Source organism: Paralichthys olivaceus, chromosome 19 (assembly GCF_024713975.1).
Source record: "Paralichthys olivaceus isolate ysfri-2021 chromosome 19, ASM2471397v2, whole genome shotgun sequence".
NCBI classification, from domain to species: Eukaryota; Metazoa; Chordata; class Actinopteri; order Pleuronectiformes; family Paralichthyidae; genus Paralichthys; species Paralichthys olivaceus.
Window position 1 is genome coordinate 9,020,002 of NC_091111.1, and position 14,354 is coordinate 9,034,355.

At 39.4% G+C, this 14,354-nt stretch overlaps 2 protein-coding genes across 3 annotated transcripts; both read right to left on the reverse strand.

The window, feature by feature from the left end:
• Nucleotides 1–386: 386 nt before the first annotated feature.
• On the reverse strand, nucleotides 387–5,192 carry fkbp6 (FKBP prolyl isomerase 6). Of its 2 annotated transcripts, none has more exons than XM_020091674.2 (9): nucleotides 4,959–5,192; nucleotides 4,010–4,127; nucleotides 3,424–3,513; nucleotides 3,113–3,315; nucleotides 2,758–2,877; nucleotides 2,427–2,624; nucleotides 1,807–1,916; nucleotides 1,441–1,530; nucleotides 387–571 (listed from the first exon to the last, which is right to left on the reverse strand). In XM_020091674.2, the coding sequence occupies exons 1-8, from the start codon at nucleotides 5,037–5,039 to the stop codon at nucleotides 1,452–1,454; spliced, it is 999 nt and encodes a 332-aa protein (XP_019947233.1). In that variant the 5' UTR covers nucleotides 5,040–5,192; the 3' UTR covers nucleotides 387–571; nucleotides 1,441–1,451. The 2 variants fall into 2 exon arrangements, with proteins under 2 accessions (XP_019947233.1, XP_019947232.1); XM_020091673.2 differs by having other exon boundaries at nucleotides 387–785.
• A 1,211-nt stretch (nucleotides 5,193–6,403) lies between these two features.
• Nucleotides 6,404–11,112, reverse strand: tmem244 (transmembrane protein 244). The gene is made up of 6 exons (XM_020091704.2): nucleotides 10,955–11,112; nucleotides 8,405–8,490; nucleotides 8,204–8,280; nucleotides 7,479–7,604; nucleotides 7,289–7,333; nucleotides 6,404–7,014 (listed from the first exon to the last, which is right to left on the reverse strand). Exons 1-6 carry the CDS (start codon nucleotides 11,045–11,047, stop codon nucleotides 6,917–6,919), a joined length of 525 nt encoding a protein of 174 aa, XP_019947263.1. The 5' UTR covers nucleotides 11,048–11,112; the 3' UTR covers nucleotides 6,404–6,916.
• Nucleotides 11,113–14,354: the final 3,242 nt, after the last annotated feature.

Here is a 14,354-nt window from a genome sequence, read left to right on the forward strand (position 1 = left end):
CCTCTGTCAACACTGAGCTGAATGACTGTGACTGTATTCAAATATCCCCTCCCACCTTCCGACCCCATCTGCTGTTAATCAGATTAAATGGCTGCTGTCTGGTGTATTCTGAACGACAACATACAGTCTATCTGCAGCTCCACCTTCACGCTGCACACATCTGAAGTGGCCTCCTGCCCAGAATACACTTTTAACCTTAACAACCTTAATCTGTGTCATATCAGCTCAAATACACCACTACATATCTATTATGCATCAGCAGTGATCCAATCACCCACAGTGGCATTTCCTGAAAATGAAGAGTAAACAGTTCAGCAGTCAATACCAGAAACTCAATTTAAAAATACATCTGGTTTACAGTTCAGCAAAAACAATGACAAGATGTATTCAAAGTGATTTTTTTTTTATTTTTCATTTTTAGCAACTCAAGAGTGATCAGCACCCAAGAAAACATTTAACCTTCCGGTACAAACAGTATTTAGAAAGAGATTTTTGGCAACTTTTATAGAAAATTCTGCCATTCAAGGTTGTTCATCGAAACGTTCTTCCAGCCAAAATATTTAAGCTCATTCTGCAAAACAAACCGTCAAACAGACATAAACATTGCTGGGCCAAATTATTAGCAAACACTTGATGAATTGTAAATACTAAATTCCTTTAAACAAAATTACAAATTTAGCTCTAAATTATTAGCTCCATAACATATGGAAAAACAGAAAAGATGGAACAGAATTATTTAAACTGGTGAGAAAAATGTGCAGCTGAACCATCAAGCTCTTTGTCATCTGCAACACACAATGATTTGATTGATTAATAGATTATTTATGAAACCAGGTTTTTATCTGTCCACAAGTTAAATTAATATATACTGTTGAACCACACAGTAAAATTTGAGCACCTCATTTTATATTTGAAGCAACACCAAACAGCTAAGTAGGAAAGCATTCGTTCACCAAGGCCTGACAGTCCCCTTATGACACCAGATTTAAATAGACTGGATCAAGGTTATTTGGATCTGCACAAATTGGACACAATGATAAATATCAGTCCCCTAAATGTGCCTTTTTACCATCAAGATTCATAAATGATTCTCTGAGAAATCAATACAAATGTCATAACGTTAAAGAAAGTGAAAAAAAATCATTCAATCTGCACCCTGACCTGGATCTCAACTAAAACCCTTAGAGTCCGGACATCCTTCCACTAACTTTCATGGTAATCCATACATTTTGCATAATCCTTCTAATTTAGGGACAGACAAATGTAGACAGAAACATAACCTCCGTGGTGGAGGTAACAATTCTTGGTATCACATAAGGATTGGAACACTACTCCATTGCTGCTTCAGTTGCGTGTCAAACCCCTCATGGGGATTTCAAGTGTGACACCATCATTTTATTGACCATAAATTCAAGTGGTTTATTGAGCAGGATTTCTCACCTTCTACATCTTCACTGGGACTCTCCCTTGAAGTCTCTGCACATCTTGGTGTACATGTCTTTCTGCTTGTCCAAGTTTTCTTTATAGCATCTACAAAATCCCAATGATTTACATGTCACTTGTTAGCGTGTGGCTAAGGCTAACTTAAAACACCACATATATCACTTGAACAGAATCTTTATAGAATACATAAAGATAGGTGCTGTAGATTAAAGCCAGAGCAACAAATGAAACATTATTGTGTGTCATTTTAATGTAACATATCATTTTCTGCCTTGTGTGCATGCAAAATATCAATTTTATATAAGACTGCAAACCAAAGCAGTAGTGCTCATTTTAAATGTTCTGAACTGAAGCTGGTCTTACGTTGCCACTTTTCTCAGGAGGTTGTTGATGTCGGCGTCAAAGGGCTTCTTTGCCTGAGCACTTATGAGGCAACCCTGGGCGCTCTCGTACTCACACAGCTCCAGGTATGCCTGACAGACACGACATCAGTCTGAATGATGGAAGTATCTTTATTTACAGTGTGAGCATGTGACATAAGCTGCTTTCAGACATGCATGTTGGGGCTGTATGTGAGAACGCAAACATCCGATTCGGTTGCTCAGGACATTTTCTGCAACTTTTCCCCCTTTTTGAACTAAACTGGAATCAGGTAATCAAAATGAATGGAAGGTTATTATGAACAAACTGTGATCAGTAGATTATATTTACTTCTTCTGTGGATTGATGATTTACAAATGAAGAATAAGGGCAGTTTACTCACATCAGAATATGAGATTTCAGTCAAAGGCGAATGATATTAAACAAGAATAAGAAAATAATATTTTCTCATCAAAACCAATTTTCTTATTCATCATATAAAAACTTGAAAAATGCTACAAGAGCTTGCCTGTGTCAAACCAAACTTTAATCTTGGACATGTACGAGCCTGTGAGGAATTTTATCAGATGGTTTGGAAAAACAAACAAAAAGCCCAGACCAACCTTTCCACAGCGGTAAAGAGCCTTTGTGTTGGCTGAGTCGATCTTCAAGGCTTTGTTGCCGTACTTCAGCGCTTTGTGTGGGCTCTCCAGATGCAGCTCGGTGACAGAGAGGTTCAGATAGAGAGGAAGCAGAGCTGCATTGATCTTCTCCTTTTCTGCATCAGTCTGTGTTTCCCTGCTCACCAGCAGCCTCATGGCCTGTCAGCCAAGCAGAGGATCCAACACAAAACACATTTATTAAGCTTTTAGCTCATAAAATAAAATGTAATGAAACATAAATACCTAAAAACAGAGAATGGTTTCTTTATCTTTAGCTCACGTTAAGATTTACCTGTTTATAGCGATCTTTGGCGACATAGTAACGCCTCTGGTTGAAGCAGCGGTTGCCAAAGCTGCGTAGTGTGATGCAAACTTCAAAAAGTCTGGGCAAAGGAACAGCGTTCTGCGCCTCCTGAAGACAGAAAAGACTTAAACCAACAAAGCAATCAGAATTATGCTTGTTCGATTTGTGGTGAATCTCTTTTGGCCTTTTAGATAAATCTGTATTATATAAATGCATGAAAATATAAATAAAGCTTCAGCTGGTAGCCTAACGTTAATATGCATTTGCCTTTGTCAAGTAGGAAAACCCATCTTAGTGCTCTGTGACTGTGGTAATAGTGACAGTGAACCTGCAGCCTCCCTACCGGACTCAGTGCAACAAACTCGTCCAGTTGTCCCGAGTCGAAAAAGTCCAGGATCTGAACCTCGTACAGAATCTTGGCAGCAGCGGGAATGATCGGAGGACAACCCATGTCCCCATACGCATACTGGGGTTGGAAGAGGAAACGAGAGAACTCTCCTTTCTTCATGGTGAGCAGACCCAGCTGCAGTCCGGCCAGCGTCACATCTGTTTGGATAGTAATTTTACAAATTGGCATTATTTTCAAATCATGCAGAAAAATGTACCTGTAGGCCACATCTTTATGGGTTAATAGGCAGATATTTCATTTCTGACCTTTCCCTAATTTCATCAACCGCGGATGTTTGAAGTTTGTGGTGGTTTCAAAGGGTTGGTCTGAATATTCCAGGAAGCCAGAATAATGGACTGTGAAAGAAAAAGATTGAAGGGAGGCAATGGCAGAACAAGAAAGCATTTGTGAGATAACCACTGTCAGGAGTTTATAGTCAGGGGTATTGCAACAGGGTAGGCAAGGCAGGCGATTGCCCTCCCTTCAGTTATTTGATTGGCTATTTACTAGATAGTGCAATGTCACAATGTTAGGAAATCTCCTAACAAGGGCCAATGCCATGAGCATTCTGCCCAAAGCTTCACCATTCTACAGTTTTGTGTGTGTATGATGTATCTGGGATGTTGGTTGGGTTTGCATCTAAACTTTGAGATAATTTATGTACATACACATTCTGTAATTTGTTTATAATTTTGATACTTAACAAATCGTCAAGGATTGGAATGATGTGATTTGGTATCATGTGTTTTTTGAGGGGTGGGGGTCACTTTGATTCGATGTAGGGCCCCTTTTTGTTGGGGCCCCCAAAGTCCCTTGAAAACGTTTGAGAACAAAAATTGAACTTGTAAATACTCAATACTGAAGCATTCTGGGATATAGGCGGGCCTTCTCCAGGCTGGACCACCTCTTTCATGATCCCTCCATCTCCCAAGATATCATCCATCTGCTGATGTAGCTGTTCAAACGGACTCTGTAATGGGAAGATAAGCTCTGAAACGTGGACACACTAAAGGCCTGGAATAAAGTTGGATTTTAACCATTACATCAAGTGTGTGTCCTAATTTAACAGCATTTTTTTAAACAGACAGATCTACAGTCTCAGAAGAGTGCACACCCCCACAAACTTCCCACAGTCCTGCTCCAAAAAACACAAATAGATATCAGTCCCCTTAATATGATGTGATGATTAAATATGAGCAGTGAATTGTTTCTCTGGGAGATCTGTGAAAATGTCAGAAAACGCCCCCAAGCATGCAATGTCCTGGATCTGACCCTTTGTCCAGATCCACACCAAACGTTAGTGGGTTCTTGATCAACGCCTTTTTATCCTTTTGTCAGCTCTTACTAATGATTTAGCTTTAAGAATTACACAATATATTTATATATATGTGCACATACAATCACCTAGGTAACTTAATAGGACGTTCTTATAACTTAAGAAGTAATTTCAAGTCTGAGACATGATAATAATAATATTACACTACAAATATTTGATTGTAGTAATTGGAACCTTGAGTGAAATATGTTTACTTTGTCACATCCCATACTAACAATGTTACAAAATAGTTATATTTACACTGATGGCTAATTAACTACACGTCAATTAAGATGCTCAGCATGTTTAATGTTATTGATTATTGACTGAATATGTGATTATAATATTTTAATGTCAGACATCATGTATGTAGACACGTGTTCACCTGTAGGATGAAGGCTAGGTGTGTCTCCTCGCTACCTTTCCTACCTCACGTTAGCATTTTAGCAGCTAGCCGCACACAGCCAATTTAGCATGTTAGCTTACCGGGGTGGGGTTGCTCATCCTCAGCTGCTCCTCGGCGTCTATTAACCTCCGGATACTGGACACTAACCCGTTCCTCGACATGTCAGCCGGTGTGTCGGTCACTGCTAGTGTTACTGGTGTTTAATATGATCTGAAGAGTGGCGGATGATCCACAGTGAGCCTGCAGCAGCTCAGATGACACCGGGCTACAGGTGCTTCAGGTAAGGGCAGGGTTGCCAGGTCTGAGTGACCCAAAGTACCAGAACCGGGACTCTATGCCTCAAACCAGATACACGTATTGTTAAAGCGCTGCAGAATTATTATTATTATTATCATTTACAAATGTACTGTAACATGCACAAATAACACAATACATGTAAAGTGTTTCTCTTATATATGATTTTATATTTTTTATATCTCTAGTCTTGTATTTTATGTTTTGCTCTCACACAGTTTTCACCTATTTCTTTTATATATAATGCCATCATTTGCACAGGCTATGTTAGTCTAATGCACAACATTATATAGCTTTAGTTTTTTATCTTTAAATCTGTATTTATATTTGGCCTCAATACTCGGTTACTTGTCATTCAATCACCTTATACTTAAAATATTTGTATTGTCAATATCTCTATTAGCACATTTACAGTGACAGTGTGTAATAGTTTTTGGTGGCTAGATTTTCATCTCACTGCTGTCCTTTCTATCTATCTATCTATCTATCTATCTATCTATCTATCTATCTATCTCATGTATTCAAATACAGTATATTATTAAATAATGTAGCTCCTACTTACTATTATATGCAAAGCTATTTTTCTAAATGTATAATAATGATTAAATAATAGTGCCGGCAGCAGAGAGCATTACAGCATGTTTTTTGTTGGTGTTTAATGTGTATGATCTGATCTGGAGTCTGTTTTTTGGCAGGATTTGGTTTTAAATAAAATATTCATTTAAAATATGGCTTCTTATCAATGTATTATTCATGTAAGTTGCATGCAAAGTAGGTCCAGCCAATCATAAGAGAGACAACATTTGGCAGTGCTACAAAAGTAGCCTTAGTGCCTATGGGAACTGCAGAACAAGCAACCACAGTGGAGGATAACCTGATAAGAAATTAGCTATAATTCTATTTCCACTTCAATAATACTTCTCAGCTAAAAGGCTGAAGTTCCCCCACCTGCATTATGTTATTTTTAGTGACACAATACTCACATCAGCTATTTTAGATAGACAATGATGTGCCACAACTGTAAGCCATACTGACTGCAGGCTGCACACCAGCTGTCCTGGCCCCAAATTCAGTTTCAAACACATCTGTAACATGGTTCATTTGATCTCAAATGAAATGCTCCCTGAAGTTGTGTTGTTTCAGCAGACAGCAGAGCCACCTTGTGTTTCCCTATAAATTGAACATTGCACAAATGTATGCTTGGATGCACTGATATGAACACACAAAACAGTCCTTTTGCATGAAGTGTTTTAATGTAAATCCAATAGATCTCAACTAATATATACAACTCACATTGAAGTCATTATTTATGATGCAGATGATGCAGATTTTGATTTCTTACACTACTTCTTAAACACATGTAGCACAGATCTGATTTGCTTTGTGTCAAGACAGGTATTTTATCTATTGGAGTACTACACTATTCTACAAAACTGACATTGCAATTAGAAAATAGACTCAATTCAGCCCTGCCAATACTTTTTGATACAGTATGAAGTTTGTAAAGAAAAAATACAAAAGAATATTTAAACTGTACAGAATATGTTACAATTAGGATATTTGCTATTTGTACAAGGAGGGATATTACAATAAAATGATGATTTAATCTAGCACAGAATGCAGTTGTTCATACCCGTGTTTATATGAAACTAGCAGCACAACCTTTGCAAAGTAAACCCATTGGTATTCATGCGGATCTGAGATTAACCAGTAAGCCAGTTAAAAGATTTCCTCATTGTGTTGATTAGAAGTTCTGCAGTTCAGCTGGATAAACAAAGTTGGTCCTGAAGAGTTTGTAGGCCAGGAGCTGTCCTCCAAATATCATCATGACCAGACCTGAACCTGCAGAGAGAGAGAGAGAGAGATTAAATAAATGAGAAGAAGGGATCAATCAGAGGAAAGGATTGGAGGCCAGCAGCAGCAGCAGCAGCAGCAGCTGTCTTCTAAAAGCTTGGATCTGAGGGAACAGGAAAAAGGAATATCTGGGACAGATAGAAAGGAGCTGGAGAGAAATACAGAGAGAAGTTTTCATGTTCTGTAAATGGAACTGGTGACAGGTGAGGATACACATGGGCAGGAGGACAGAAGGATGACCAAGAGGAAAAAGAAAACTTACCCAGAGCTATCCACCAGTGCTCAGCTGAAGGGAAGTCTGACATCACTGCAAACACACACAACAACACATTTGTGTGTCTGCAAACTTTGAACCACAGCCATCACAATGTTACATAACCAGGCCTCCAATCCTATGAGCTGTTCCACAGTATTGATCTACTTTGTGTGTGTGAGAGGGTTTGTTTGTTTACCTGCTACAGTCATGGCGACATGCAGCAATGTGACAGTTATGGCGTAATCCCAGACCCACTCCTCTACAATCCAAGCGAAGACCAGCCCTCCTAAAACATAGGTAACTTCTGTGGAAATCACACCAACTGGAAAGAGAGATGACATTAGAGATGACAAAATTACAGTAAACTATCACGGTTATCATTATCATCGCAGTTGCTTTATATTTAAACAATATTTTTATTTTCACTCAAAACTAATATAGCATCAACTATGTGCAACATTGACAGAGCAAAATTAAGGCTTTAAATGAGGTTTAAATGAAACGTGAAATAACTTAATCAAATGTACATATATAAAAACAACACGACCATCATGAACATAGTGGATGTTAGCAGTTGCATTCCATGGCCAGACAACTGGCAGCTGATGCTGTAACAGTACCAACCCCATCACCATGATAATCAGAGAAATTAAAGATTGAAAAGGTAAAACTAAGCACCAAAAATGTTATTTCTTTTTGGAAAATAAAATATGTATATCACTAGTATCTGGTACATCACTGTACTATTTTTACAGCAGCTGGTGCAGTTGTGGTGTTCTAGTTCTAGAGTTTCACCAGTGGAATTTTTTTCCCACGGCAGCCATTAAGTAGAGTAAAGTAGCATAAACTAGAAATACACACGTAAACGTCAAGATTCTTCAAGTTTCTTCAACACGGTAAAATTCCAACACTTATACTCACCCAGGTATTTGGGGTTCTGCCATGATGGTTGTGTTGTGTAGTCGAATGGCGCCAACAAGCTGTTGATCTCATGAACCCTTAACACAAAACAAGATTATAGAGGATGTGCACCAAGGATAAACTGGAGCAACATCTCCAGGCCCACTATGACTCCCTGTGCAGGTTTCATGTGTGTGTGTGTGTGTGTTAGTGTGAGTGTACCTGAGCAGTCCGATGCAGAGACTGACCACGATGTAGTAGAGAGAGTAGAAGCACACCATGCACATCAACAGGTTCTGCAGGACGACCTGAGGAGAGGAGAGGACAGAAAAATAAATATCATAGTGGTTAGCAGGGTTGCCTCTTAGCAAGAAGATTCCCTATTTGAATTCCAGGTCTTTCTGTGTGGAGTTAGCATGCCTGTGTGGGTTTGCTCAGGGTTCTCTGACTTCCTTCTACACACTCAAAGACATGCTGATTGAAATTAGATTAATTGAACATTTTAAATTAACCGTGGGGGTGAGTCTGTGAATGTCGGCATGTTCGCCTCAGACCCCCGTAGTGGATAAGTGGTATAACTAATGGATCCATGGAAAAAACTAGTGACCTGTAGTTGAGACCTTCATCCTGAGCCAGACTGTTCTTGAATTTATAATCTGTTATATTTCACTGTAGAATATTGCATCTAACTGCCAGGCCTTTGTTGATTGATATTTCCTTTCATTTTACTGTTAATAAAATATGTCAAATTAAAATCAGCTACATTTATGAGTTCTGCTTCTCAATTTAAGCATCTAACATCAAACATCAACCATCTGCCAATGTGTGCTCGAAATAAACAGAGCAAAAAGAGAAAATCTGAATTATAAAAAACATTAGAGACATAAGCCTTATGTCAGTGATTGGAATCTGAATATAGTTATAGTTGGAACAAGTTACTGGACAGACATTATTGTTATTTAATGCCTTGTGTATTTACAAAAGCTGCTTCTCATCTGCGCTCTCACATTTTCTTCAAGGCGCTCATAACAGGAGATAGCAGCTCACTCGCTAAAGTCTCCTTTCATAGATGATTAACTGGAGCCTTCACAGGAAATGAGTTACAAGACACCCTCACAGGAGAGATAACAGACCTTTTCTCACAGCTGACATTTCAACTTGTCAAACAGAGGTTTAACTAATTACATTAATAATGGGCCGCATTCCAGTCATGTGTGCCGGTGCCAGGGCCCTTCACACTGGTACATATGGCCTGACAGGCACATCTTAATGGAACACAGTCACTGTTAATCTTATTAGTTACTCCTGTGCTTTCTCTGCTGTGACAGAAACCACAGAAAAAAACTACTTTCACTACCCTGTCCCTTCCAATGAAAATACTTTACAAACCTATCACAATGCGTAGTGACTGTTATGTCTTCATGTATCTGTATATGATTAATTGGCCATTTGTTTAATCTTGAAGGCCAAGATGGTTTATGGGATGCGTATTTTCAATATGCATTATATATTTCTTTGCTCTGAATTTTATGGTCACAATTCATCAATTCTTTTTACAAGGATTTTCTAAAATATCCATGGAGGAAATAAATGGGAAATTTGCTTTTAAAATATTCATGGTCCCCTGAAAATATTGAACCTCAACTATTGGTGATCTGACTCAACATTGAAATACTTATCAGCCTCAGCCATACTTCCTTGTTTAGAATACACTATAATGCCTTAATTGTCATTGTACAACAAAATTATCTAGTGCTAATTAGTTTGAATCCTAATACATCGATAAACATTGTGGTGGCTAAATATTAGCATGTAAGTACTGTCACTGTCATTGTGCATATATCAGCTTGCTGAAATTCACATTTGCCTCCTAAACATAGTTGTAGACCTTTGATTGATGACTTAAACAAATTAAAGCTTCCATAAGAGTACAGAATTTAATTTAAATCTATTGACAGGATAGGACATGAGTGGACATTTAATTTATGATACTAATACAGTTTCATCCTTCTGTACTTCTGATTGAACAATGGTTAGAAAATTCAACATGGGAATCCAGAGATTACAGATAATGATTTGTTTTTAAACGTATATTACTGTGGCCCACTTTTCAATATGTGGTGGCCTCTGCAGCAGGGAACCACATGGAATCTATTTTTTTCTCTGTTTACAGCCGTGAGGATGTGGGTGAATCTTAAAGCGGGGAAGTAGCTGATCTCATGCTAATACCCTCAGAGACAGCTAAACACCTTAGCTAGCTCCGTGGAGTGTTTTCGTCAGCTTCAGACTAGACTCTACTTTAAAAGCTGCTCTAGAAACGAGCTTTGAGACTTCAAATCCCATCCTCTGCCCTGGGGAGTTCTGGTTGATCACTGCCAGGCAAAAAACATTATTCTAACTGAGACATTAGGACATTAACGTCTAAAAAGATACACAGGTAAATGTTGATTATGACGACAACGAAGATGTAATTCTAATGACAGTGAATGAATTGGATTTAATTATCTGTTGTAGTCCATTAAACTGTACATAGCAGATAAAGTAATACCTCAACAATGGCAAGTAATCAGTTAATATTCCACAATCGTCTAATAATCCAGTGGTTTATGTTACTAATATTAAAAATGAATGCAAACAGACAGTACACTTGATTGTAAGAGAATTCTCTCTGAAACACATGTGGATAAACACGTCTCTGCACTGAGTCTCTGCTACGTTACAGACGACAGCAACTGTAGACGTTCACTCTCTAGTGCTAGACGCCATCCTTACCCAGGTATCACTGGGTGTGGTCTTGAGGGAGACGGGTCCATGGCGTTTTATGAGTGTGAATCCACAACAACGACAGCAGTAGTCCAACAACATGAATGGCCGCTGGTCCAAATGAGAGCATGTAGGCTACATGTGTGCATTTGTGTGTATGAGTATGAGAGAGAGAGAGACAGAGGGAGAGCATGTTGGGAGGTGGGGTGGGGATTAGAATAAATGGGATTACTACTAAGTAAGAACTGAGCAAATCCTAAACGGGATAAAGTTGAACATAGTATAAGAAGTTCACACATACAGGTTTTAAGGTTGAATATTTCAAGAAGCAACACAAACAGATTTATGTTTGGACCATAGACTATACATGTTGTAAAGATGGACTCAGCCTGCTCCTGAAAGTGAAGCCAAAGCCTCTCGGTATAGGTCATAAACTCCGCCTCCTCCATGTAAGTGGATGGGATATGGGTCAAAAGTCAAATAAATGTTTCTCGAAGATGGTTTCTTCATCCCTCAATTATTTCCTACAACTCATTCCCTTCTTCCATTGTGTCCATCTTGTGTTCTCTCTTCCTCCTATCCTCCCATTATTGCTTCTCCTCCTTCGACAAAACATTTCAAATTAAAAGCATGATGCAGAAGATGAATGCGTGGGTGAAACACTATGAGGAAGACCTGAAAAAATTAATTGATTTACTGATTCGTTGATCAGCAAAATGTTAATCTGTAACTTTTTTGATCAGCAGTTAATCGTGAAGGTGTGATTGAATTAATCCTGTTTCCACTGTAATCAACATGAAGGAGGATGTGATTGTAATTTTGTCTAGCAGTTCTGAATAAAACCACAAGGTGGAAGCATAGCTTTACAAGCACAGGGAGAACAGCTCCCTCAGCGACAGCCAACCCAAGAGCTGGAGATAAGAGCTACATCCACAGGACTGGCAGCAACAGATAAGATGCTCCATTCTTACATATCGGATATCAGTGTCATAAATCATTTTCCTCTGTGCTTATTTCTGCTCCGACACTGTGCATGAAAACAGACATGGGGGGGGGGGGGGGGGGGGGGGGGGGGGCATGTAGATGCTGAACATCCATCATCTGTTCATGAAAATGAAGCTTAAGTGGGTGAAGTGAGGGAGAGGGTGAAGGAGATGAAGTAAATGCCGGAGTGACGTTGGTTCAACATTTCCGTCTCCCTCCATAAATAGCTCAAGAAACTCTTGGGCGTCACAGCCTGCATTCGTGTGCGTGCTGGAGCACAGGCACGTGCACCTTTGTATGTGAGGATAACCTGCATCAGTGTAACCATGGTGATTAAGAGCAGGGGAGTAAAGGGGCTGCAGAGCAAGTTAAACGTCATAATTATTCAGCCGCCTGTGTGTGTGCATGTGTTCTGGTACATTGTACCTCTCTGGGGTCTTTGCTTAAGACTTTAAAGCAGGACTGACAGAAAATGCACAAATACACACAACTGGGATTAAAAGACCATTCATGTCTGTATCAATGACAAGATGGATAAAGATGGATGACAGGACAGTTCTCCATGAGTGAAAGCATAGACTGTGAAGATGGAGGACACGTCTCCACTTCCTCCTGCTAAATGAAGTCAAAACATTCTGGATACAAACGTCATTTGGAGCCACAGTCTGCACAGTAACTATCGGGGAATAGAGCTGTGGTATCAGGGTGCAGCTGACACATGTGCTCAGCCAATCATGACTCTGTCTCAGCTGTCAATCATGATGTTTCACTCTATTTTTATTGCATCACATAACTAATTGGAAAACTGGAAAAATAAAAACCAGAACAAACATCAAAGTGATAAGAACTATCTTAAACCTTTGAGAAAATATGAATTGATGTGTCTTTTGTCTTTTTAGTTTGACCCATGTCCCATCTACTAACATGGAGCAGACTAGGTTTTTCTTATTTGATGGATGCTCATGTGCTCCTTTTTCTTTGGAAATGTAGTTTTAACAAATTATTTGCATCGACACAACGACACTGTGCAGTCTCCAGCACCAAATAATGTCACCAGCACCTTTTTAAGTCAAGTTAAAACAAATGAGACAGCGTGAGGACATTCAGACTGAGGATCTGTCTGAAGGACACCACCACCAGCTTCAAGCCTAATATGAGTATGAAAAATGGGACTGTTAGAGACAACTCAACAGAGTGCTCCTGTGTCAAGAGAGTGTTTACACCACATGAGTGACTTTTAACCGTCTGTGTTGTATCCATAGAGGCAGAGAAATGAACACAATGTATCCACACTGCTCTCCTGATCTGCTTTTAAATCAGTTCACCAGAGAGAGAGGAAGAGGAAGAACACTGAGGCTCATTGACCTATATGTCAATTTCCATCCTGTGTGTGTGTGTGTGTGTATGCGTGCATGTGTGTGTTTGGTACACAGTGTGATGCATCATACTTCATTCAAGATACACAAAAAAGGCAACAGCAGTTAGTAAGTGGGAGGGAGGAGATGGTTCTCATGCAAGAAATACAGATATTTTCTTTCATTCTGATACATTTCTTTACTTTGTGTAATTCTATCGAACAAATGATTAATATATAATGAAAATAATCACTAGTTGCAGCTTGGGACCACATCTTCCGTATGTCTCTGGCCAATCCTCCGATCACTAAGCCCCAAAAAATGTGTGAAACCCGCCATGGATTTCCCGAGTGTCCTGCCCTGTCAGTCATCTTTTGGTCCATTGAGATATTCTCCCCTCGTAAAAACTATTCCTCCTCCACCCTCTCTCTCCTTCACACCTCTTTTTTCCACCACGTCTCCTATAATCTTCCTTCCTACTGTCTTCCCCCTTTCCCCTTGTTCTCCAACTCCCCCTTTCTCTTTCCAAATCTCTCCTCCTCTCAATTACAACTCTCCTTTAATTACCTAGCTGGAGACTTCTGACCACAACTGCTTACAATAAGAACAACACAACAAGTCCACACATTTCGTAAATCCCATAATCCTAAATGGGCTCATAAACAAGAAACGCAGCAGTCGACAATGTAAGGCTTTGTTTTTTCCTCTCCCTTTTTTCTCCCACACTTTCCGCTCCACATCTCAGTTCTCGCCATCTTCCTCCTCCTGTTCTGTCTCTCTCTCTTTTTCCCTGCTGCAGTATGTTTTCATTTCGATCCTTTATGGAATGTAAATACAGCAAAGCCAATGACCGCCGCTGCAGGGACTTGACTTCAGCATGAATCTCAGCTAGCAGCTGATTTTCTCCAAAAGATTCAGAGAGGTCATTAGTGACTGTGCAGATGACAACTTTGTGATTTCATGTCTCCACAACAAAAAGCAGCTTCTGAGTGGTGATGCATGGGGACACCCATTAGGCTGTTTTACTGTGAGTGTGGTTCAGAGGGTGGGTTATAATTAGAGCTAAGGTT